The 26,358-nt window shown below is 41.6% G+C and overlaps 1 protein-coding gene across 7 annotated transcripts in view; it reads right to left on the bottom strand.

The window, feature by feature from the left end:
• CARMIL1 (capping protein regulator and myosin 1 linker 1) overlaps positions 1-26,358 on the bottom strand; it is a 323,242-nt gene that overhangs the window by 148,282 nt on the left and 148,602 nt on the right. For 5 of the 7 annotated variants that reach the window (XM_058667065.1, XM_058667059.1, XM_058667053.1 and 2 more), the window contains exons 4-8: positions 23,984-24,043; positions 17,299-17,420; positions 5,985-6,082; positions 5,575-5,645; positions 5,264-5,337 (exon numbers count right to left, since the gene is read on the bottom strand). In XM_058667065.1, coding sequence (XP_058523048.1) covers positions 5,264-5,337; positions 5,575-5,645; positions 5,985-6,082; positions 17,299-17,420; positions 23,984-24,043 — 425 coding nt within the window. Of the gene's footprint in view, positions 1-5,263; positions 5,338-5,574; positions 5,646-5,984; positions 6,083-13,003; positions 13,025-14,195; positions 14,413-17,298; positions 17,421-23,983; positions 24,044-26,358 lie in introns of those variants that run through there. The other 2 variants (XM_058667087.1, XM_058667095.1) reach the window with 2 other exon arrangements.

Genomic DNA, 26,358 nt, shown 5'->3' on the forward strand with positions numbered 1-26,358 from the left:
CCTTTGAGGATAAGCTTACTCAGACTTCTACAGCATAGAAATGTCTATCTACTGTCACCTGCTATAGCATGATTAGCAAATATTAATACAGGCTGAAATGCCTCTGATAATAGTTTGTGTGTCCTTCAAAGTTTTCATTCATTACACAACAAACACAGTGTCTGGGAAGTAAGTCTAGTGGGAGGTGCTGAGGCTACTGAGGAAGCACCCATAAAGGTAGTTCATCTCTACAATTTAATTCATTATTTATCGAAATACAGAGTGATATAGAGAGAGGGAGACAGAGAAAGAGAGAATCCTCTCCCCACAGACTCACCTCCCAAATGACTGCCAACAGCAAGGACTCAGCCAGCCTGCTGCCAGGAGCCATGAACTTTATCTGGATTTCACATCTGGGAGGGAGCCCAAGTACCTGGATCTTCCACTGCCTTTCCAGGACTGCAGTAGGAAGCTGGATTGAAAGTGGAGTAGCTAGGACTTGAACCAGAACTCTGATATGGGATGTCAGCATGGGAAGCAGTGGCTTAACCCATGGCACCACAGTGTTGGGCCTGGAAGGCAGCTCTTGTGAGAGGGCTGGTTATGTAAGTAAGGTATGGCCCAGTTCTTCTCCCTCTGCTTCCTGGCCTGCCTTTTGATTGTTCTTCCACCCTTGCCACACTAATATGGCTGCCCAATCTCAGAGTGGGAACCTCCAAAACCACAAATCATTAAACTTCCTTCTAAGTAGCTCCTCTCAGCTATTGGTTATAGTGATAAAAAGCTAACTAAGTTAACACATGGGCCATCTTACAGGAACACAAACAGTCTTTTTATATAAAGGCTGGTTCTAATTTTAATAGTAATGATCACAGGGAAAGTTAAAACCACAAAAATGAGGGAGTCAACCCTAAAGATGAAGGTGTTGATGGCAGAACTCTTAGGGCTGGTGTTATGGAATACTGGGTTAAACTTCTGCCTGTGCTACCAGCATCCCATATGGACACCAACTTGTACTGGTTGCTTCGTTTCCAGCCTAGCTCCTTCCTAATGTGCCTAGAAAGCAGCAGAAGCTGGCCCAAGGACTTGCACCTCTGTCATCTACTTGAGAGACCCAGAAGAAACTCCTGGATCCCAATTTCCAGCTTCAGCCTGGGCTGGACCTGGCTGTCGCAGCTATTACGAGTGAACCACTGGATGGAAAAAATCTTTCCTTGTAATTCAAATTTTTAAAAAAAGAGCTCTGAGGGCAAGTTTAAACACTTAGAAATCAACAGGAGAGATTTTACCAAGATCAGGGAGCCTGTGTTTCATAGCCAAGTATTGGAAAATTTTTTGAAAAACAACCCCCTATTTTAAAACAACAACAACAAAAATTGGCTATCTATAAAAGCCACAATAACAAAATGAGATATAATAAGAGACATTTTCAAATAAGTTAATAATAAATACAAATGGAAGTTCTAAAACGGTGCCCCAATATTCTTGGGAGAACACTTTAAGACTCCCTATGGATATCAAGATCCACAGCTGCTAAAACCTGTTATTAAAAAATGTAGTCATATTTGCATACAACCTACACATCCTCCATTATACTTTAGATCATCTTCAAATTACTTATAATATTTAACACAACGTAAGTGCTATATAAATACTTGTTCTACTGTACTGTTTGGGGAATGATGACAAGGAAAAGAAACATCACACATATTAAGTACAGACAACATTATTTTTCTGAATTTTTCTGATCCATAGCACTGGCTGATACTAAGGGCTAATTGCTTCTTATATTTCCCTTTGGATATATTATTTCCACATTAGAGGCTGCTGATCTCAAGTAGGACCAAAAACTACCACCTACAACCTCTTCTGTGCAAATACAGAGTTAGTGGGACACAGCCTCACTCATTCTTTTACACATTATTTACAGCTGCCTTCACACTGCTAAGGCAGAGTCCTATCATTCCAATTCTAAAATATGTACCATCAGATCATTTTCCAAAAAAAACCTTTCCTACACTTGTTGAAGAGTCTAGAGTCCTCCTTCTAACATTTTTGTCAAGCAAGCAAAGGAGATGATTCCAATCTGCACCTTAACACAGTGCTGATGATTGCATTGAAAATTCTCCAGGTAAGGAACCAGACAATCCTTAGCTGGAATCCTCACTGTCACACACACCCACACAAAAGGACATTAAAACAAACTGCAATGTCCTTGGTGAGCATAAAACATTCATTTACAAAACCTCAGCCCTTGAGTACATGTCTTCTAATATTCCGTGTCACAAAATAGGGAGTTACATACAACATGTATCCTCTATGCGCCAAAGTGAGAACAGTCTCTAGCTGAAATACCTGCATTAACCCTTGAAGTCATAAGCAGAGCTAACTTCTTTTTTAGCGCGACCCTATGAGTAAGATTATAGATATCTGATGTCCAACCTGATCTGGGATTTGGCAGACACCTGCTCTAAAATGTAAGAAGTTAGCTTAGTCATTTTAAGAACGTCACTCCCAAAATTGCATATCTGAACCAAAAACTTAAATTGGAAGAAACTTTCATCCACTATCAGTGCTTCATAGTTTGGCAGTCCTTTATTTTTTTTTTCCAACAGAAACAGTTAATATTTTGTTTCTTCTCAGTACTGTAAAGTATTTGTTTCTTTTCAGTACTATAAAGTATTTGGAAGTCATGTATTTTCAACATTTTCTCAATACTACAAAATCATAATCTGGTTAAACCCACTCAAAGTACAAGATATACCAAATGGATTTTAGTGTAATAAATTGCCAAAAGGCTTAACTGATAAGGTTTAGCATCAACAATCCAACTCATCTTTAAGAAAGCACCTCTTGCTGAGTGAAGTCAAAAAGCAAAGAATACTGACAAGTTATGTAAAAAGGCTACGAAAAACACTGTCTTTCCTAACTGCACATCTGCAAAAGACTGGCTTTTCTCTGTAGACTTCAGTCAAAACAACAGACTGAATGTAGGAGCAGGCATGAGAATTCACCTGTCTCCCATTACGTCAAACATGGAAGAGATCTGCAAAAAAGAAAACCAGTACTACACTTCAGGCTGATATATTTTTGTTTTTGAAAAACTAATCTTTCATTACAAAGCGCCTGGTAGTCTCCATCAATGCTATTTTGAAAAGGATAAATATGTGTAATTTTATTTTCCAATTTTAATTTCTAATATGGTAACTACCAAGTCTTGACCCACATAACAAAAGATCCACCATCTTTATAAACAACTGAATCCTTACGCCTCAGGCCTATATACTTCCATCTTACTCCATGTGTCATTTTTTTTCTTATTAAAAAAATTCTTAAACAAGGCCCCAATAAATCCTTACCTTGAAAGCACAAGGATCCCATATTATGGATGCCAGTTCCAGTTCTGGCTGCCCCACTCCCTATTCACCTCCCTGCTTATGGCCTATGAAAGCAGTCGAGGATGGCCCAAAGCCTTGGGACACTGTACCCATGTGGGAAACCTGGAAGAAGCTCCTTGGGCTCCTGGCTTCAGATCAGCTCAGCTCTGGTCTTTGTGGCCATTTCAGGAGTGAGCCAGCACATTGAAGATCTGTCCTTCCCTCTCTTCATTAAATCTGTTCTGCCTTTCCAACACAGATAATTAACTCTTTTTAAAAATGTATACACGGCCCAGTGGCGTGGCCTAGCAGCTAAAGTCCTCACCTTGAACGCCCCGGGATCCCATATGGGCGCCGGTTCTAATCCCGGCAGCTCCAGTTCCCATCTAGCTCCCTGCTTGTGGCCTGGGAAAGCAGTTGAGGACGGCCCAATGCATTGGGACCCTGCACCCGCATGGGAGACCCGGAAGAGGTTCCTGGTTCCCGGCTTCAGATCGGCGTGCATCGGCCCGTTGCAGCTCACTTGGGGAGTGAATCATCGGACAGAAGATCTTCCTCTCTGTCTCTCCTCCTCTCTGTATATCTGACTTTGTAATAAAAATAAATCTTTAAAAAAAATAAAAATAAATAAAAATGTAGACACAATAAAATATTTTTCCTTTTTCTCTCTCACTTCCCTTTTTCAGAAGTGATGTGAAAAACATTTTGCCTAAATCTGGCGGTAGGAAGTCCCTTCACTTACGGGAACAGGAGAGAACCATCCACCCGTCCAAAAGTTGGCAAACCCAGCCTCAAGAACCAGAGGCTGGAGGCGTTTCAGTTCTCGCTACAGCCACGACCGGGCCTGCTTCCCAGCCCCACGGAGCTGGGCGGCAGTAGCATAGCCATCCAGGACACCACTTCCCCACCAGTTCAGTGGGTCAGACCTCTTCAGGGAGCCACTGCAACCCTGGATCTCCTATGAGGTAAGTGAAACAAACAGTTTGAAATATAATTTGGATGGGGGACAAGGTACTCATTTTAAGAGGTACTGACAACATCAATCCTCCGTAATAATCCAGTTCTCCATATTGGAATAAAAGGCAGTGGGAATGCTAGATTCCTCTCTCAATTCCATACTCTGAAATTTCCTGGCAGGAGTGTTGCTGTCTTCCGACCTTGGAACACAGCAGCAGACAGGGTTGAACAGGAGATGGGCTGGGATGAATGGCTAAAAAGGACATCCTGGACGGGGACGAGGCTTGTTCTGGTTAGAGAATAAAGCAAATCTGACAGTTTTGCTCCTTTTGAGAGGAAAGATAGGCTGTCCTGGCTCAGAACACTGACCTAAAGACTCCCAAGTCAAGGGCTCCACACTTAGATTCTCTCTCAAATCTTATAACTTGGTTCACTGTTCTATACCACTACACAAGGAAGATTTTCTCAAACTGATTTTCACTATTGTATGCACATATACCCTAAGAAATCCTCAATCTATCAAAAGAAACTCTGGACTAACAGTCATTTGTTAAGGTTTTCATATCACACTCCATCATAGGAAAAGGTCTTAAACAGTAATTAGGTAACACAGAACTATATTTTATATGCAGTGTAGATTAAATGAATTTTTGTGGGCTTCTATGAGAACCTAAAAATTACACTGTTTCCAAGAGTGAAAGTCAGCATATTTTTTAACTACACACTGTGGATGTGGGGTATGCACACATACATACTGCACAAGCCACCCATAGTGCTGAACACACTCCTATTTCAAATGTCACTTGGAAAACAAAATCCAAGGGTTTTAAGATCCTTCTTATAAAAGGAAAGAATCTTATAGAAGAATCCTCAAGAGACCGTATACATCGCTAACTGCCAACAGATTCCTACAGCTCTGAAAATCGCTGTAGAAGCAAGCGGAAGCTTACCTGTGGTCCAGATGACTGAAGTCTTGTAAGTTCAACTCCCTGGTGTCTTGCGTCAGATAAATGGTATCCACATCCTATTTGAAACAAAATTAGTCATGTTGGTAGTTATAGAGATGATCAAGGAAGCAAGAGACATTTAAAAAAAATGAAAGGATGACATGGGCAGCTGTTTACATGACCCAAGCAAGGTTCTAAGCTCAAAAGGAAAGGCAGGGAAAAAATAAGGAAAAGGAAAACGAGGCAGCCACAAATCACAATGTTATATATGCATGTGCGTACGAGAGAGAGAGAGGAAACATGCTTATACTTACCCACTGCACTTCTTCCCTGTATGAAAACCCCAGCCAGTCACAGACACAGGCGTACATTTGAGAAAATCCACCTGAAACATAGAGCAGAAACGTTGAATCGTGGATTTGCAGCAAAAGGGTTTTTAAAATAAAATGTAAAAGCTTAAATATGGCTGATGTTGACAGAGTTGATGGTTCTGTCTGTCTGAGAACATCGAGAAGATTTCCCCTGTTTTATAGTAACTACATAGCATGAAGCAAAACAGCTTAAATACAGGACTTTCATGCTCCAATGTGAAGTCTCTGCAATGCTAATTACACCTTGAAAACTAATTGCACCTTCACAGTAGCATTCTAGCAATAGACTGAACCTCTTGGCAGGAGGACCTCCAGCCAGCTGCTCACAGCTCGGTTGGAAAGTGCATGCTCACCGCAGGGGCCCTGCTCAGCCACGGTCTGGCTGTCCCACAGGGCCTGGAGACTGGCCAGGCGCTCAGACGGCTCCATGCAGACCTTCTTCATGATCCTCCTATAGGATTTGAAACATCGACACATGTCAAAACGGGGCTGAGAGAACACCACGTAAGAACTGTGACAGGCCTGTTATTTTTAAAAAGCCAAAATGTGTATTTCTTAAATGTTGGTAAATATAATTGCATTATCTGAGTGCTGAGGAGATAAAAATATGGAGAAACTTTCTAAGATACTCCTTTATTTCATTTTGAAAACAAAATGTATTTAACATTGCATGCTAAGTTATTTCGTAATGAGTTTTTTGGGTTTTTTTTTTTTTTTGGTAACATGAGATTTTTTAGACTAGTGAGAAAATAGTGTATTCTACTCAAGGAGTTATTGGATTTGATTTATAAAGATATTCTAATTTTCAAAGATTTAAAATATAGGTCTCCTCCTCTGGACTTCTATACTGTGCTGCACAAACATCCACCTAGAAAGAGATCCTTTTGTATTGGGAGTTTTCTTTCATCCCCATCTTCCCTGCATGGCAATTCTTTAGAGGCAGAGAAATGCTTGGTTCCTCCCAGCTCTCTGCCTCCTCTCGGGACCTTCAAGAGTTCCTGTTCATATACACAGAGAGGCAGAACAGAACTGGAGTTAAACATGCAGCTGCCACATCTATGTTTCATCATTCCTAAAACAGACAGTAAGGAGATTTATCCTACAGGGTTGCCACAATAAAGACAGAAATGACCACCCATAACATTATTAGAACAATGCATACCACCTGGAAAAATATCAACAAATGTCAGCTGTTGATGTCATACTTCTCCCATAGTAATTACCCAATGAAGTCTTGGTAAATTCATTAACTCACCCAGAAAGATCTACTGAAAGTCTTCAGTGTGCCTAACCTCATCTTAAGGTGCCAGAAACAGCTACCAGCAAAGGTTGGTCTGGCCCTCACAAAGTCAGCATGAATTCACACAAGTTAACAAATAAATAGATGATATGGGAAAAACAGATACAAAAGCAGGCAGGTGCAGGTCCCCGGGGCTGGCAGAGAGGAGAACTTCACTGGTTCTCCATGGGGGAATGTGGGAGGAATTTGAAAACGTTCTTTAGTATGTAATGCAGTCTGTGTATCCTTTAATTGCAATGCTATGGACCAGAAGTGTTGGAGCAGCACTCAGAAAGTCTTGGGTGTCAGAACACTTTTGTTTCTGAATAGTTCAGCTCAAGATGCCATCTAAAACCTAAAAGGGCATGAGGAAACTCCAACTTGGCAGAGGAGAAGCGAACCTGGGGTCAGAAAAACTTCTCAGCTAAAAGGCAGACAGGAAAGTTTCTGCCTCGCAGATGCTCAGTGTGGCTCCAAATAGCAAACTGGGTTGTATGTGTTGGCGGCTTGGGGAGATGGTGTTGGGGAGCTGGTGGGGGTACAGTATTCCAAGGTTTCTGAAGAGCCACTCAGGAATCTGGCCAGCTTAAACAAGGGGGAAGTGAAGGGCCATGCATAACCGTAAACCAGGGACAAGGTGAAGTGAAAGACTGCAATCAAATGCCTGTTTGCATGTGATGGGGAAAAGCTGAGCAACACAGAGAGAACTACCATCAGAAACAAAATGGTCATGACTGCTCAGTGGCACCAAAGAGATCAGGGGCAGCCCCCAGCAGTCCAGGGCAGAGCCACGCGGAGAGGAAAGCGTCAGCTGCACGCTGCAGGTTCCTCAGGCACGAGTGCCAGAAAAACGGGGAAAGAAGAAATGGAGAACTTGGACAAGATGCTGATGTTACAGGCAGGTGAGAAGGGCAAGGCAAAGGCGGCAGGGCACCAAGGCACCCAGGGCTTTTGACCTTGAAAATAGTCCTTGACTTGGTCCTTCCAAGGGAGAGAAAGTGGCTATGGTTGGAGAGAGGTGAGCACAGGGTAACTTCACCTCCAGAGCAGCCATAGTGGCAAGGTTGGCAAAGTAGGCAAAGTGGAGCAGGGTGAAGAGTGTCCCTTGTCTGACAGACTCAAACAAGGTTTCAGATAAGGACTTTTTTTCCTCCAGATTTTAGAAAATCTGCATACACATAATGAGACACGTTCAGAATGAGACCCAAATTTAAACACACAATTCATTTAACTCTCATATATGTTGTATACACATAGTCTGAAGGGATTTCTATGTAAAAATTTTGAAACAATTGTGTGTCTGAGACAAGTTTTTATGATGTGAGATTTCCTACTTACAACATCGTGGTGGCATCTGCAAAGTTTTGGACTGGGGTGCATTTCGATTTTCCCGGTTGGGGATGCTCAGTCTATACATGATTTTGGGCACACTTGAATCTTTCCTCAATGATTTTAAAGTGCTCAAGTAGCCTTTTTGTGTATCTTCTTTGTCATGCTCATGAACTAGAATCACTCTGTAGATACTGGAAGACAGTGAACCTTGTTATTTCTGCTTTCTGATGGGAGGGATTCCAAGTTAAATGTGCCAGAGCCTCAAGTGGCCTGGTCAGGTTGTTCTATTCTGAGAAAAACATCAAATACACACCAAGGAACACACATGCAAACGTCTAACATAGGCACTGAAAATATTCCCCCTATTACTTTTTAAAGTTTTCCAATTGAAGCATAATCAGTTACAGCCCATTGCTATTGGGTGTTGTGAATTCCTTCAAACTCCATATAAATGTACAAGATCTCAAAACAGTGTTACGTCATCTGAAAGCACCTGAAATTAAGCACTGTTACTCTAAAAGTCCTTAATTCACGGCTGACTCTGTTGACAAGGGCAATCTCAACTAAAATGATATGACAGAATTTGGCGATCTGAAACAATTCATCTTGGCTCAGCACCAGCCTGCTGGCATTCATGCCTGGTTACATGAGGGGTAGGAGATGTTGGGAGCATGCAACCTGCCAGCTAGCCCTTTAAGACTTGCAAAATCACTTGGTCTGGTTTGGTTAAGGCAACTGAAGGTGGGGTGTGAAATTAAGAAAAAAAAAAAATCCTACAGCAGGCTAATGTTTAAGTTGAGCATTCTGTATGGCCTGCAAATGTTATAAATATCCACACGGCCCCTGAGAGAAAAAATGTTCCCCACTCTTGATTATGATTTAGCCAGTGAAAAGTGAAGCAAGAGCAGAGCTTTCAGAAGCAGGCTCAGGCTTTTCTACAGCTGAATTAAGAAAACATTGGACACCAAGGTGAGTGATTATCAGATTTTATCTGGGATCACCTTTGCCTTGAAAACTGGCTTTGTTTCAGCAGAACTGCAGGACACGCTATTTCAATGACAAAGAGGGTGGAGGTTAGCTATTAAAAATAAGAGGAAAATTAAGGCACGTGTTTTTTGCCAGGACGTTGTTGCATTAAGAATGAGAAGGTGGGAGCTGTAGTTTCACAGTGGTGGGCCCCCCCAAAGAATCATGTGCTAGAAGACATTTCTTTACAAGTATCCAGCCTCAGGCATTTTATTTTCTTTTTTAAAATTTACTTTATATACATGAAAGGCAGAGAGAGACAGAGATCTTCCACCACTAGCAGATCAGATCAAGTTGAAGCAAGCAAACTGGAACTCCACCCTGGTCTTTTGACACTGGTAGTAGGAACCCGAGTAGTTGAGCCAGAAGAAGCAAGTAGCTGGGACTCCAACTGCCACTCTGATACTGGGGTTTGGGTGGCCCAAGGCAGCCTAACCTGCTGTACCCTAAGGCCTGCTCCTCAGGAAATGTGCTGAGACACAGGCTAGAGTCAAGCACCATAGGGAGAAATAAACTACAGCAGATTAGGAAAAAAGAGCCATAATTTTATTCCAAAAGCAACACTGGGCCTTTTCACTCAGCTCTAAGAGGAAATCAATGAGAGTGCAGGCAGTTGGCTGCGGTCACCAATGTGAACATCACAGAGGGTCTGCTGGAGTGCTCCCAAGTAGCTCCTCTCTGACAGTTCTGCCACATGTGGCACTGAAGGACTCTCCTGAAACAACTATTTCTTTCCCTAAGAGATGAAGTTGTAAGAAGCAAGTTTCCAAAAGATGGCAATTCTTACTTGTGTTGCCTTAACACTATGCAGAAGAACAATGAATACAAAAAAAGAAAATGATTCCACAAGTCATTTTCTGCCTGAGGCTAAATGATAGTAAAAATCTCAGTGTGTGCCCACACATGTTCAAGTGCAGAGACAGAAGCTGTAGTGGAGAGGGAGCATTTACTGTACAAAAAAAGTGCCATAAAAACCTAGCTCCTTGAAAGCAGAAGCTACTCACTCGCAGAGTTGAGTCAGCAACATTTATATGGCAAGCATTCAGTTTACATAAGACTTGAAAAATACACATGGCGAGAATCAGGAACTTGACAGGCACCCCAGCTCTTCCTGCAAATCTCATGACAGAGTGTTGACATGAGCCTATCAGTTATTTTTATCCATTTACATTAATTGATATTTTGAAAGCCTCATTCTAGTTCTGATCACCTTAGACAACGTGCTTTACCATAATCCCACACACTTGACCAAGGCCCATCCCACCACAAAAGGTTGCCTGCTGCAGAGAGCCATGCAGAACTGACAGCAGGTGAACATGTTCTTTTTTTTTTTAATTATTTTTTAATAATCTTAGTTGATTAGGGAACAAAGTGTCAAGGGCTACAGGGTGAAAGTGGGTAATGCCATTGTTTCCACATCAATATCATTTTACCCTGTATCTGGGGTCAGGAAAAAAACAAAGGGAAAAGCCCCACCCAACCTCCCACCCATCCCAGATCCCCAACGGGAGGCGCACTCTGAGGGTCCTGCTCATACAGTTTTGATAGTTCATCAGTTCTGGATTGCTGCCAATCTAGCATGTTCTTTTATTTACAAAAAAAACTCACATTTTCCCACTTTTCTTCAGTCATCTCATATTTCCTTAATTAACTTTTTTCATTCTTACTTACTTTACATGCAAGAGATCTCCAATTTGCTGATACACTCCCCCAAATGTCTACAACAGCCAGGACTGGATCAGGCCAAAGCCAGGGGCCAGGAACTCAAAATTCAGGTCTCCCACAATCGGAGTACAGACCCAACTAACTGAGCCATCACTTCTGCTTCCCAGGGTACGCACTAGCAGGAAGCTGGAATTGGGAATGAAGAACAAACTTGGGCATTCCACTATGGGATGCAGGCTTCCCAGTAAAGGACTGACAATACCACTTTTGGTACTATAGTAAATATACTGGTTCAATATATAAACAATAACCAATCAAAATTATCACATATTGAAACAACAATCGTGCAAACCAAAAGAATTCCTGTTAGAAGGTTATTATTCTGCTTCCTAAAAAGGAAGTTAGGGGCCATCAGTTTCCTATCCAACAGCACAACCTTCATTCCAGCCTCTCTGGCTGGCTGGCTCCAAAAGTTCCCACTGTACTACTAATGCTCAGAACCAGGACTCAAGCAGTTTAGATGAGTTCATGCAACCTCCACACAACAACATTTCTATCATTATTCCCATTTCACAGATAAGGACACTGGGGCATGAAAAGTGAACCGTCTTGCCCTGTGTTCTCCTCCCCTCTAGCAATGGATACACTTCTTGCACTAGCCTCGAGACCACTTCTCCCTCCCACAGGGACTAACACTTTGTTCTGAAATACAAAAGCCTGCAGAACTCCCCGCTATGTACCATGTACTTTTTTCTATCCTCTCCATAAGGAGGAATTATCTTTATTTCACAGTAGTGCAGGCAGGCTCTGGATGCAACTGAAGTAGGCTGGTTGCAGCTCCAAGAGCCAGGGGCACCAGCTCTCTTCCACCTTCAGGCCTCCAGCTTCCACTCTGTACCATCTAGCTCATCCCCTAGAATGCAAAACCCTCCTTTCAAAACAAACAAAAAGATCAAATAAGCAAAAACCACAGCAACTGTCTTGCCATCGTGAGTTAAATGAGACTTTTCCTTGGTTGTTCTCTCAGGGTGCCAGGTTTCACACTCCTCATTCCATTGTAGGTAGAACTTTCTTCTACCCCCTTTTGGGCTACAAAGTCTGAGATAGCAGGAAAGATTGTGCTTGCTTAGACATGCCTGAGGAAGTCCTTCAAGTAATATATCCTAAATTATTCCTAACACTGTTAATAGTATCATTTAGCAGGTAAAAAGTGTAACATTGTTGAATGCAGCAACCAAGGTTCTTGCTATTAGAAAAGCTGAAGGCCATACAGCACACATCCCAACTTACTGAGCAAAACTGCCTGGTGAAAACAGATTAAACAACATAGAAGCTGGAAATATCTCCCCATTAACAAGGTCTTAGAGGGCAGGCATTCAAGGACAACCACTAGCCCTGCCCCAAAGACAAGGACACTCACCAAAAACACTATGGCGGGTCACATCAGGTAAGTTTTACATTTAGGTTTCCCTTCTATCCTCTGTGTTTTCTCTACATGTTAAAATAAGCTCTGCTTATCTAATGAGGAAAAATAGGTCCTTTGCAAACGAAGGAGAGAGGGATAAGGAGACAGCCTAACAAATATTTGCAGAGGGGAAATGAAAAAAATACTATGAGTGAACATTTCTTTTTTTCCTACCTGCATTCTCTCGACCATCAGAGAGCTGACAGCACAAATACATATTTTTTTTTTTTTAGATATTTGATTTAAATCTTGGATGAGTTTTCAAATTACATGTGGGTAAAAGCAGATTACTCATGCCTTTCCAGGTGGACTTTCATTGACAAAAAACTCAACTCAGGTTATTTAAAAAGGGATGATCCAAACCAAGGGCTACCCTAGCCTGGCCTCCTCATGAGACACCCTCTAGTCTCCACTAGGCGTGCCCAGGGGATCCAGGTAGTGTACTAGATCAGACAGTTACCTTCAAGAAGGCTCGAGGATTCTCATCATAGTCTGTAATTTAGTAAGAATGGGATGTATATGCCATTATGAGGACATTCTTATTTTGCATGCTCTGCACTATTTACATAAAGGAAATATTTCTATTACTATATATTTTGACTTACTAGGAACATAGGAGAAAGAATACAGTTGCCTGATCTTCCATTCTCTCTGGTCACAATAACCAATGCCAACATAATTGTGTACTTCCCCTGCCAAAACTGTGTAGTAAAATCTAAGGGATTTCCAAAGCAAAGGCATTCCATGCCGATCACAAAACAGTAAGGGTTTGTTGTGACAAGCTGTGTGTGTTGGATAGAAAAGAGAAATACAAGTCAAGCATGTTTAGGTTATTAAGTTCTGTGCCAAGTCCTTTTCTAAATGATCACAGCTTCTCCCATTGGTCTCTTGATCTGCATGACCTCTGCTCTGAATTCCCTCCAACCTATTTGGACTCACTCACTTCCCATGTACATGCAAGCACCTGCTATTTCAGCTACATTGAGTCTCCTCAAGTAAGGAGTCCATGATTTGGAAGAAGAACCAGAGTCTTCTTGTTCCTTGTAGTCTCATGTCTCGGTGCCAGGAAGGCATTAGGTGCACAATTAAGCATGCAATGTATGTGTTTACCCCAAACCTCCTTAAGCTTGTACTAGGTGACAAGGATTAGGGCTTGAAGGTTAATAAAAGCATAGTCTTTGCTCAAGCAGTAGGCAGCCTAATAGCACAGTCAGGAATGTTCAGGGCTCTAGCCCCGTCTCCTCTTCTCAAGATACTGATGAGGTATTTATCCCCAGTGCCAGCAAGAATCTCTCATAGTACTTATTCCCCCCGACTAAAGCAAGGTGCTATAATAGCTCCCGTTCTAAATACAAACCACCCCAACCTCACCACCTCTGTAATCCCTCAGATTGCTCCAGCCATATTCCAGTCATCAGTTTCTTCTTCTGGGTGAACCTGTCTAAAATGCCCTTTAGGCAGAGAGTACCATATTTACCTTCTGAGATCATCTCACCACAGATCTATCTGTCCCTTCCATCAGACCCCCAGAACTGCTCCAAGCTGCTGCTCCTGCACCCTCTCAAAGGACCAATGATCAGAGAGCTCTCTGCCTGCAAGTACCAACCTACAGAGCCTCCCACCAACCAAGCCCAGGTGTCCGTGGGTTTTCTTCTGGCCCTTATCGATCCCCATTGCAGCCCATTCTTGCTCAACCTCTAAATATTGGCCTTCTTCTCAAGACATCTTCCAGGTTCCATCTCTCCAGGTGGACTCAGCAACCACACACTAAGGACTACCGCTACACTAAAGACTCACCTTTGTTCCGCTGCCAAGTCTGGACCTGTCCTCCGAGATCCACGCTCACATATATCATTGCCCACCTGATATCCACACCTAGATGTTCTCGATATCAAATTTCACATGCCCAAAACAGAATGACTAGGGATTTATTCCCCACCCTCCACCCAAGCCTCTCTACACACTGACTTTAAACCTTATCCATCTCACTCCTCCATCTCACTGCTTAAAACCTCACAGTGGCTTCTCTGTGAAATACTAAAAATTCCAAATTCTTAGATTCTAAACCAACTGGCCAAGGCCTCATTCCAGCCTCCAATGTAGCATTTCTCAGCCCCTCCAACCTCTGTCCTTTGTTATACTCCACACAAACTGGTTGTTAGCCTTAAGCACTTCAAGTCCATAGTCACCTTCAAGGCTGAAGAAAGCACAGGAGCCAAGGCCCCAGGGAGGACACGTTCTCTGCCCCTTTTTTATCTGACAGGCTCTTTCTCCAGGTCTGTTCAAGTTATCACGGCCCCCAAAGAGGATTCTGGGCACAAAAATTTATCTCTGTATTACTTGTTAAAATTTTGCTTAAATTTATTATTTTTATTGAAAAACCAGATATACAGAGAGGAGAGACAGCGAGGATTCATTCCACAAGCGGCCGCAACAGCTGGAATTGCAATGATCTGAAAACAGGAACCCAGAGCCTCTTATGGGTCTCCCACGTGGATGTAGAGTCCCAAGGCTTTGGGCTGTCCTCAGCTGCTTTCCCAGGCCACAAACAGGGCTGATGGGAAGCGGGGCTGCCAGGGCACGAACCGGCATCCATATGGGATCCTGGCGCATACAAGGTGAGCCACTAAGCTATGGCGCTGGGCCCATCTCTTTTATAATTAATCGTATCTGTTTCCCTCCTGTCACTTTACACAAATTTTGCTGCTTTATTTTTGCATTTCCTCTGTGGGAAGTTTGTTTCCCCGAGTTGAAATGGATGTCCCACATGGTCACAGGTAACATTCACAACTGGGTCCCAGATGCCAGTACTATGACTGGTATAGATCAGAAACCCAACAAATAAATACTCACTGCACATACAAAGGCTTAGACCATGATCATGCAGTGGGATGTGTGCTGGTACAGGAAATAATCACAAAGTTCTTTGGAAACACAAATAAAGGAACTTTAATCACGAAGGAAGCTTTGAGCTGTGTCTAACAAGGTAAGAGTCCGTCAGCATTAGGAACCCATTCCAAGACAATAAAAACATGAAAAACAATGCTTATGTTCCAAAACAGGATGGATCGCAGGGCAGGAAAGCAGTGGTCTTCATGCTGGGCCACACAATTTGGGAGCGAGCTAGCAGGAAGGAAGATGAAGGGAAGGTGGAGATCATGGATTCAGAAGCCCCCATGCAGGCAGGGAGATCACTTTCAAGAAAGTTTTGCTTGAGTGTTTCCTCATTGCCACTACAGGCTCATTACCTCAGCTGAGCCCTATGCTACACTCTGCAGGCACATGCATGTGTGGGTACCCAGCTGAGGCTGCGTTTCAGATGCCTCATACCAGAAAATCTGCCCCAGTGTGAGGGGCACCTTGGCTTGCCCTTCAACCTGCTGACAAGAGGCAATGTACACTCAGTTCCCTTAACCAGAAAGCATCAAATATTCAGAACAATGCTTCAGAATGGAGGAAACTAGGGTGAACAATTAGTAGGGTCAGGGCCAGCCCTTCCCTTAGGGAACAACTGCCTCTGGGGAGAGAAGAGAGAGACAAGCAGTGTGCCAAGGCCAAAGAGGCTGAAGAAAGGCTCACTGAGCCACTTCTGATGAAGCCTTGTAAGGACAGGTTCCATGAAGCACCTTAAATTCCCTTCCCACCCAACCCCGCAAGGTGAACAGCAACCAACCTTACATGTGACAGGTGAAGCCAGTGGCTGGCCCAGTAACCTTTCAGCATGTCAGAAGCACAAAGAGGGACTGCCTGCCATCTGTGTGTCATGTCCTTCCACCGGGAAGGGATGCTAGCAGCACTACTGCCCTGAGGAGTTTTCTCACAGACGTACCTCTGCCCTCTCATTACCAGCCAATCAGAACCCAATACTTCATTCACTCCTGGCCACAGACTCAGGGATCCAAACACATAACCCTGATTTTAAAACACCTGCCAAAACCATGAGGACATCCTCAGTGTGTATTCCAGAAAGGTTACAAGGAAAATGAAAGCAGCTAGGAAACCAAACAAGGATCAGGAAGTGCCGTGATTTTTTTCTACCTGAGGCCATGATGCAAGCCAACAGCCTCTGAGATGCTATTAGTCGTGGGATGTCAAGTGGGAACCCAGGGGTAAAAGGACAGATTCACACCAGAGTAAATCTGATATTGTATCACAAGGGTCTGTCTCTCGTCTTGGTCTTGTGAATAGAAAGGTTTCCCAGTCCTCACATCACTCAAACTCCTCAAACTCAAACAAAAACAGTCCTATGGCAAAAAACTACCCAGCTCCAGCCTTTGCAGCTATTTGGGGAGTGACAACCCCAGATGGAAGATCTCCCTCTTTTGAGTTTGTATAACTCTACCTTTCAAATAATTAAATATTCAAAAGAAAGAGAACTGATATAAGGCACCTTCATGCAAAATACAAGATCAGTAGATATACAGGTAAACACATACACACATAGATACATATATGCACCTAGAGGTGCATATAATGAAGACTAGCATACCAAGAAGTGAAGGTGCATTGTAGTATGCATCTATAATCGTGGATAAATGGAGGACTCCTAACAAAACTGTTCAATACATGTTCAATACAATAGGATGCTGGACTTTCTGCCATTGTCTATGCCTACAATGTCATGATACCTTAAACAGTAGCAAGATGGACTTGTGACTGTTGCTGAAGGATTATATTATTATAATAATATAAGGGGAAAACAGTGGGGGAGGAAGGGGAATGGGGAGGGTGGAAGAGGAAATCCCTGAGCCTATAGAACTGTAGCATGAAAAATAAGAATAGAGAGAAAGGGAAGCTAAGAGAGGAACTCAGTGAAAGAGCAGAAGGAAGACATGCTTGCATTTGCACTTTGAGGAGGAACAAGTTCTCTGCTCTCCTCCCCCTTCTCTGGGGAACTCACACTGGAGAAAGGCCAGGAAATATCTTTCGCAAGCAGGTGCCGATGTGCGCCAGCACGTCATTCCCGTCCTCCAGCGATGCCATCTTCAGGGAGATGGTGCACTTCTCCGTTTCCACAACCATCTGTAACCATCAAGTGGACACTTGTTAATAAGGAGTCCCAACGCTTCTACTTCTCATTCTAAATAATGGAAACAGTGCAGCAACCCAGATATGCAAAACAGTAGCTGTTTAAGAAGTACTTCTCTCAAATATACTTCCCATTTAAGACTCATATTTAAGAACCATTGCTTGACTAGGGGAACAGAAGGGTTGTCAAAAACACACAGGAACCCAGGGGTAAAAAGAGAGATTCAAACGACTCCCCTGGCTGTGTGACTTAATTGAACTCCCTACTACCGCACATACACAGCTGATCATATCCGCTATTTGGGATAAATGCATAATATTTCTGGTGAGTTGTTAGCTACCCTTCAAAAACACCACATATTTTAAAGGCAGGAAGACATAGCAGATGATAAAAGGAAATGTTCAATCCTTTTGCCTGGAACTAAAGAAAACTTGAATGCATAGAAACTTTCAAGCTTTAGAAGAAGGAATACTTAGGATTTGATTAAGGCAACCAGGCAGTAAATTGTTTAGCATTAAGTTTAGTGAACACACACCCTTATCATGTAACAGCTGGAGACACCCAAAACTTATAGCAAAAAAAAAATTCTAGATTCAGGTCAATCAGCTAGTCTATAAATCAACCTGAACAAGACAGCATGTCACAAAAGGTACAAGCTAAATATGAACACATCTCCAATAAAGAGTTAGTTTGAATCACTTATTTTAAAAACGGAAAGCAGACACTATTGTCATGAGTCTCAAGACCACTCACATGACAAGCAGTCCCCTGTAACTATCACCACAGCAAACAGCCTCCCACACTGACTTCCTGTCTGTATGAAAACATCATGGGAAGAACTACATCTACTGTGCAAACACACCATTTGGTTTGGGAGTTCCTCGACTTGGTCTCAGATTTTCCTAAAATTATCTAAATGGAAAACCCTAACATTAACAGCAAGAGTAATGAAAAGCATTTGTCAAAATGACAAGATGGAAGAAAAGGGCATAAGTGAGGCGAGTCCTTAAATTGTCACTTTTTTATAAATACCCTTGCAGCGATCTATCTACAATTAATTAGTAACTACCACCTCTATGGTGATTAGTTATGAGTGAAAAAGAAATACATAATCCCACTTTTAAGTCTATTCAAAAAAAATTTTTAAAGCCCTTAAAATTCTCTAAGCAAAGGCTGCATTCGTCATCTGGAAAATGGTCCAAGACAAGGCAGCGTTACTGTGCAAGGAGGAGGTTGTACCTACAGGTCTGAGTTCTAATCAAGGCCAGAATGTCCATGAGAAGTCTTCAATTAGACTAGAGCTGGCTTGTGTGGTTCAGCTCATGTTTCCATGCACAAAGTGTGTGTATGCACATTTTTATAATCCAGAGGACTAGAGATGTGCCATTGTGCCTGTGTGTGACACCGTGTCCCCAGACCTTCCCACCAGGAGTGATTATGTTGCTCACTACAGTGTAGCAGCACATTCTGCACATCCAGTGCATCTATCAGCTCACAGTTTGGGTATAAGAAATTAGTAATTAGGTTATTCTAATTCCACTTGATCTTAGCATCTCATCATCCTTAATTGCACAGGATTGAAAAGAATGACAGGGAAGAAAAAAGGTGACAGGTGGGAGAAGAAATTAGGTCTTCAAGTTCAGCCTCACATGAAAGCACTCACACAGCCCTGCATACAATGTCACTAGCTTTGCATAATGCAAAAAGACTGCAACAAAGTGACAGAGCTGGAAACAACTCAATAAACCATCTCATCCCAGGAAGGGCTGCCTTCATACACCTTTTCCCTCTATTTTAGCTGTGGACAAGCAGAACGTTTGAAATACTTTTTCCTTAGATGCCCAGTAGAAGAGAGCCCATGACCTCTGGTATATACCTAAAATAATAATCCAAGATACAAGACACTGATTCTTGTTCATGATTCAAATTTCCAACTAACCTCACACCTCTTTTCTTAAGGTAAAACTATCTGGTTAAACTTGGAGCAAGTATTTTTTACAATATCCCAGCCAATAGATCTGAAAGATTTTATTAGTATTATTATTTTTCCTTATGGAATGTTCAGGTCTGTTTTTCACCAATATCACTGTGACACAGCAACATCCAACCTTACATTTAAAAAATAAAAGTAACACAATAGGTGGTCAGTTCTACAACAAGCAATCCAATAATTCTATAACCATAAAACTAATAACTGCTCACCTCAATTTATAGGCCACAAAAGCCCTACAGCATGGGACAATGAGATATGTAAACCCAAGAAAAAAGGTCGTTTCCCCACAGTTCTATACAAAGGAAGACAAACAGCATTCCACTAACTCAGCAACACCTTTACTGGCTCTCATTCACATACCACACGACGCCTCTGTCCAAGGCATTTTGTCTGAATTTGCAAACTGCAGTTAAATAATTATATATCAATGACATAATGTTCACAGATCCCAGAGGTCCTTGGGAAAAAATTCTGAATCAAGGCTGGACTGTGAGGCTGCAGGCAGACACTGTCATCCTTAGGATTTTATGTCAGAAAAAAAATCAAAAGTAGAGACTTCGGGGAACCTGAGGTTATGCAGGCTACTTGCTTCTCTGCCTTTGGAACACATCACAATCAAGTGCAGCAATTGAAAGAAAAGCAAATGTTCACCCCAGATACAGAGTCCTAATTGCCCTTCGTAGGTGCTGTGTATATACTGGAAGGGAGAGGGGCAGCAACATGACATGGAGAAGTACCTGCATTTAAAAAACACCACAGGCAATGGTGAAACAGGTCAAGTTTTGAATGCCACAAGATTGCTGGTATTCTCATCTCTGAACTGTCAATCCCTTTGTGAAAGCAGCACCATTATTCCACTACAATTTTATCCTCAAGGGCCATGCCATGGCACCAATAAAGCGATTCCTCTGGCCCCTACAATAGTGCTGTGAGGTTGGAAACGGACAGCTTGACATCCAGCTCCCCCAAAAGGCAGGCAAGACAGAGCAAGACACCAAGTATGGGAGTACCAATTTGTGCCCGATTCTTTCTTCATTAACATCTTTTTTCAAAACCAAGCATCAGAGCTGAGTTATATTTTGAACATAACTTTGGTGCACACAGATGATGAATGCCCTCCTTGTTTCCATGCCAAGCCCCAAGTCATAGACATAAACATTCCTAAATTAATACCAACAAGAAGGCCCTGGTTATGCTATTATGCCATCGTTCAGGAGAGATTGTTGATTTCTGCATATGTTTAGCCATTTGGGCAAACATATGGTGCTGTGATTTTTCTTTCACATTCTACTTCCTAGAAAATGATCAGCACATAGGATAAAATGCTGCTCTAAGATACAACTGGAGAAGCACCGAGGATGTGTATGTAATGTCAGTCAACAGAGAGTGACGCTTGTGACCGATTCTTTCAGAAATATTATCAGCAAATTACATACACTAACACACATTTTCTTTTTAGTCGTAAGAGCTGAAACAAAAAGTAGGAGAAAAACTAATAAAGATCAGAGCAAGAACCAATGACACAGAAAAGCCATGAAATCAATGTAGAAAAATCAATAAAACCAAAAAGCAAATTCTTTGCCACGATCAACAAAACTAATAAGCCTCTTAAAGACTGATATTAGAGGGAGGGGAGGGAAGGAAGGGAGGACAACTTGTTTTCAACAAATTGCACAATGTAAATACAACGGGCAACTTTTTGGAGCATACAAATACTAGAACTTGTTCAAGAAGATATCCACAAAAGGGCCTCTAGTTATCAAAGAAACAGAGCTTGTTTCTTTGTCAATTAAATACCTTCCCTCATGTGGCAGAGGATGGTCTAGGTGGCTGGGTTCCCGCCATCCACATGGGAGCTTGATGCCTGTTTTTCAACTTGTCCCAGACACAGCTGTTGTGGCCATTTGGGGAGAGAAGCAAAGGACGGAAAGTTTCAGTCCCTTTCTCTCTCTCTCTCTCTCTCTCCTTCTCTCTCTCATTCTGCCTTTCAAGTACATTTTACAAATTAAAATTAAATTCAAAAAATGAATAGCGGCTGGTTGAATCTAAACTCAATATGCAAGTTAGTTATATGCCTAATACAAGTGAGAAACAACTGAAAACGGTAAAATGCCATTCAAAACAGCATCAAAAAATATGAACTACTTAGGAACGAATCTGATCAAAGACGCATAACACGTAAACAACAAAAGCTGTAACACAATACTGCTAAAATTACAGAACTAAATAAACAGAGTTTTCTTAGGTCAGAAGATTCCATATCATTAAAATATCAATCCTCTCTGAACTGACCTACAGATCCAATGCAAGCTCAGGCAAAATCCATGCAGACTTTCTGTGGAAACTGAGGTGATTCTAAATCCACATGGAATTGCAAAATACCTAGAATCACAAAACAATTTTGAAAAGAATGCAGCTGGAGAATTAAGGCTTGTTGATTTCAATCTCCCTGAAACACTAAGGTAATGAGGACAGACTGGCAGTGGTATAAGCAAATGGAATCAAGCATCAAGATGCACAGGCCAGAAATAGACCCCACACTTGCATGGACAATTGACTTTTCACAAACAGAAACAACTCAGTGAGGACTCAATGGTCTTTCAAACAAACAGTATTGAATTGTGCGTGTGTGTATTATTTACTGTGTATTATATATGTTATATACCCATGTGTGTGAAAGGAATTTTGTCCCATACATTGCCTTATATACTAAAATTACTTCAAAATCAACCACAGACCTGAATATATAACCTAAAGGTCTAAAACTAAACACAGAGTCTTCTGGAATTTGAGGTTCAGCAGAGATTTATCCAATGTGACACCAAAAGCATGAACTATAGAAGAAAATATTTGTAACTCTGACTCCACCAAAACTTAAAATTTCTGCCCTTTCATTCCAAGAGAATGAGAAGCCAGCCACAGACTGAGAAAATATGTAGGAATCACATATCTTATAAAGAATTTGTATCCAGAATACACATTTTTAAAAAGCTCTAAAATTCCATAAGAAAATAAACTCAGTGCCAACAATGGCAAATAAATTGAATTGACATTACACACACACACACACAAACACACACACAAAGATACTATGGCAAACAAACAGGAAAAAAAAAAGATGCCCAACATATTTTATTCTTAGGAAAATGCAAGTTGAACTACAATGAAAAGGTACTACACACTTCATAAAACATTGATCAAACATTGATCAAACCAGTGCTGTCAAACATTTCAGGGAACCAGAATGCTCTTACTCTGTTGCTGGTGACATAACATGGTACAACCACTTTGGAAAACAGTTTGTCAGTGTTTCACAAGGTTCTACACTCAGCCATTCACTCCTAGAACAATTACCCACAGAAAATAAAAACATTTGCCCAAAGACTTCCACATAAATATTTACAGCAGCTTTAACTGCTACAGGCAAAACTTGGAACAACCCAAATGTCCATCACCAGGTGAATGGATAATCTGCAATTTAGTTACACAATGGAGCAATACTTAGCAAGAATGATTGAACCATTCAGATGCAACAGAACAAATGAATCCCAAAATAATGAAATTGACTAAAACAAAGGCAGACAGGAAGGACAGTGTATGATTCCATCCATATAAAATTTTGGAAAATGCAAATGGCCTATAGCAAGAGCAGAAAGGGAGGAGGAGGAGCAGAGTGTTACAGTGAAACTCCTGGGTAATGAACGTGTTCAGTGCCTTGACTGTGGTGAAAGTTTCATGACAGTGCATACATCACAATGTCAAATTGCATTCTTTTTTTTTTTTTAAAGATTTATTCATTTTATTACAGCCAGATATACAGAGAGGAGGAGAGACAGAGAGGAAGATCCTCCTTCCGTCCGATGATTCACTCCCCAAGTGAGTCGCAACAGGCCGATGCGTACCGATCCGATGCCAGGAACCAGGAACCTCTTCCGGGTCTCCCACGCGGGTGCAGGGTCCCAATGCATTGGGCCGTCCTCAACTGCCTTCCCAGGCCACAAGCAGGGAGCTGGATGGGAAGTGGAGCTGCCAGGATTCGAACCGGAGCCCATATGGGATCCCAGGGCTTTCAAGGCGAGGACTTTAGCTGCTAGGCCACGCCGCCAGGCCCCAAATTGCATTCTTAACTGCAATTACTTAGCGCTCAACAAACCTGGGTTTTAAAATCTACACTTTATTAACACTAAAAATTTCATTTATTATCTGAGGAAGAACTTGTACTATAAAAGAATATAAAACTTTTGTGCTAAAATGCATCACAAAGTCTCTCAGGAGCAGTACTCTCTTCCAGTTTAACATCACCAGCAACAGCAGAGGTAATTGGCTCATTTCAAGATACAGAATGGAAAACGTGTTTCTTTTCAGAACAACTTCTGGGCCTTGAGCCCCACCCAACCACCATTGAAGATCTCATTCTGAAAATCCTCCTCAATAACCTTGTTTTTCTACTCTAGCTCAAGGAACATTCACTCATGAATCAAAACGGAAAACATTCCACAGTTTCAGGAACTCAGGAAACATCATGCGTGATGTGGCAGTGACAGGTGTCTGCCACTTACTCACCTGAGCAGGCTTGTTGCAAATAACACCTTGGATCTCCAAGTAGCTGAAGGTTAACTCGAGCTGTAATTGAGAGGAGAAGGGAAAATACAAACCTGTAATGAGGGTGTAAAGCATATAATTCAAAGCAGAAATGTTATCATTAGAGCCAGCCCAAGAGCAAATAAGTTATTGGGCATCTCCCAAAGGTTGGTTTAATATCTTCATTTGACAAGATAAAATCCTAATTTATCAAGTTGCAGAAAAATCATTATTCATTTTAGTCCTAAAAGGTTGCAAGTTGTATGTTTGACTCTTTTTTTTTAAGTTTCACCCAAGGACAAAATCAATAGCATATTTTTGCACTATGTACTATGTAGTACTATGTAGTACCTTTCTTTGAAAAATCAATGTGTGAAAAGAATCATCTAAATAGACTCATTTTTTTGGCCTTTTTTCTTCAGAATTTTGTACAGAAAGTCACAACCAAAAGTCAATTACTTTTCTATTCTTTCTAAATTTTTGCCCCTGTGTTACACAGTGAATGGAATCATTCTCTTTTTACCATTTTCCATAAAAATCGCATTTTAAATGAATTGAGATTAACATTACTCAAATTGTAAAGTGTGCCTACATAAAACACAGATAGCTAATTAAGAGTCCTCTCTCTACATGGGGGAAAATGACTTCTTTCCTATTTTAATTGCAAGCATCCCTTTCTGGTATCTATCTCCCAGAATGAGCTGTTCTCTCTCTACCTATTATTCCTGTCAAGAGTCATCACTCTCCCAGTTTTGTAGTTTATCTTACCACAGTGAATAGTCAGACTGTAACTACACAAAACAGAACACTGGGGAGCATACATTTATTTTACCTTCTCACTTGGAAACTAGAATACACGAGTGGTCTTTAGCATCTGCTGGGATTGGGTTCTAGAATCCCCTTGATGGTTATCCAAATCAGCAGGTGCTACAATACTTTATATAAAACGCAAATACCCTAGGCACCTGCTCTTATATACTTTACATCATCTCTAGGTTCTCTATCATGCCTAATACAATGTAAATGCTACATAAATAGTTGTTGCTACACTATTATTTAGGGAATGACAAGAAAAAAATTCTGTCCAGATGCAATTTTTTCCCTGAATACTTTTGACCTGCTTTGGTTGACTGCAGATACAGATTCCAAGGACACAAAAGGCTTACTGCATTGGTAAATGAATACATCCAGAACCAAACCCACAAGGTTGCCTGTACCATGACTCATTGGTGGATAAATAGCTCAGAAGGAAGACAGAAGGTAGAAAAAGAGTTTGGTCTTGCTTTACTCATTTAGTCAATGGACAGGCATTTAGAGACAGCTTCTGGTGCATTGGAAAGAGACATAGAATAAGATGTGGATTTTATTCTCTAAGAGTTAAATGCAATTAGGAAGGAACATACTTCAAGACATTTAGTTAGAGTAGAAGTTATCTTAACTATTATCATCAAGAACTATAAATGCTTGGGCTTCGAAAAGTCATCCAAGCAGGAAATTACCTTCTAAGAGGTATGCACACCTACCTTTGCTATTTTAGCACTTACTTATTTTCATTTACCACCCTTTGATATAGTGCCAAAGCTTTTCTTGGAATTGATCTTTCCAGTTGGCTCTCCATTGGTCCTTCTGGGCAGCACCTGCAACGCAGGGCTTCCAGCCTTCAGTTCAAATCCCCAAACACAAACATGGGCTTGAACAAGGCACCCTGGAGGTGGGAAGCTGTCTGGATTGCTGAGCAATTATCCCCCAACCCCCTGGAAACTTGGACATTAAGAAAGCATTTTTTTTAAGTAACTCACGTTCATCAATATTAAAAACTTCACAGATACTTTTGTGTATTCATATTTAATAGCTATGAAAATATTTTTCATTAAAATAATTTCCTGTTTTAGAACTGCTATAAAAAACATGGTGAGAACAAACCAATGACCATCAGCGGGCATCTCATTGCTAGCACGGCTGGCGTGAGTGTCATCACAGATAGAACAGGCACCTTGGATCAGTATGCTTCAGTAAGGTTATGCAAAGGTCAGATACTTCTTCATCTGAGGTCTGTCACCAGGACAAGAGGTAGCCCAGAGAAAGAGTGGTGACATCAGCAAGGCCCAGGCAAATGCCTTCAAGTTTGTCAAGCAAACAGAGGGAGGAGGGGGAAATGTGAGTAAGAGCAAATGAATGTCTAGATCAAAGACTCATTAAAAGAATGAGAACAAGATAGAAACTCAAAGTGGGAGATCTCTGGTATCAGCAATCAATAAGGAGCTGGCTGGCTGGGCCTGCGATTCATCAGGCTCCAGGGTTATTTTCAGAGGAGGGGAGCAATGGTCAAATCCCTTCTCTCTGAACACAGCTACAGC

Source organism: Ochotona princeps, chromosome 1 (genome assembly GCF_030435755.1).
Source record: "Ochotona princeps isolate mOchPri1 chromosome 1, mOchPri1.hap1, whole genome shotgun sequence".
NCBI lineage: Eukaryota > Metazoa > Chordata > Mammalia > Lagomorpha > Ochotonidae > Ochotona > Ochotona princeps.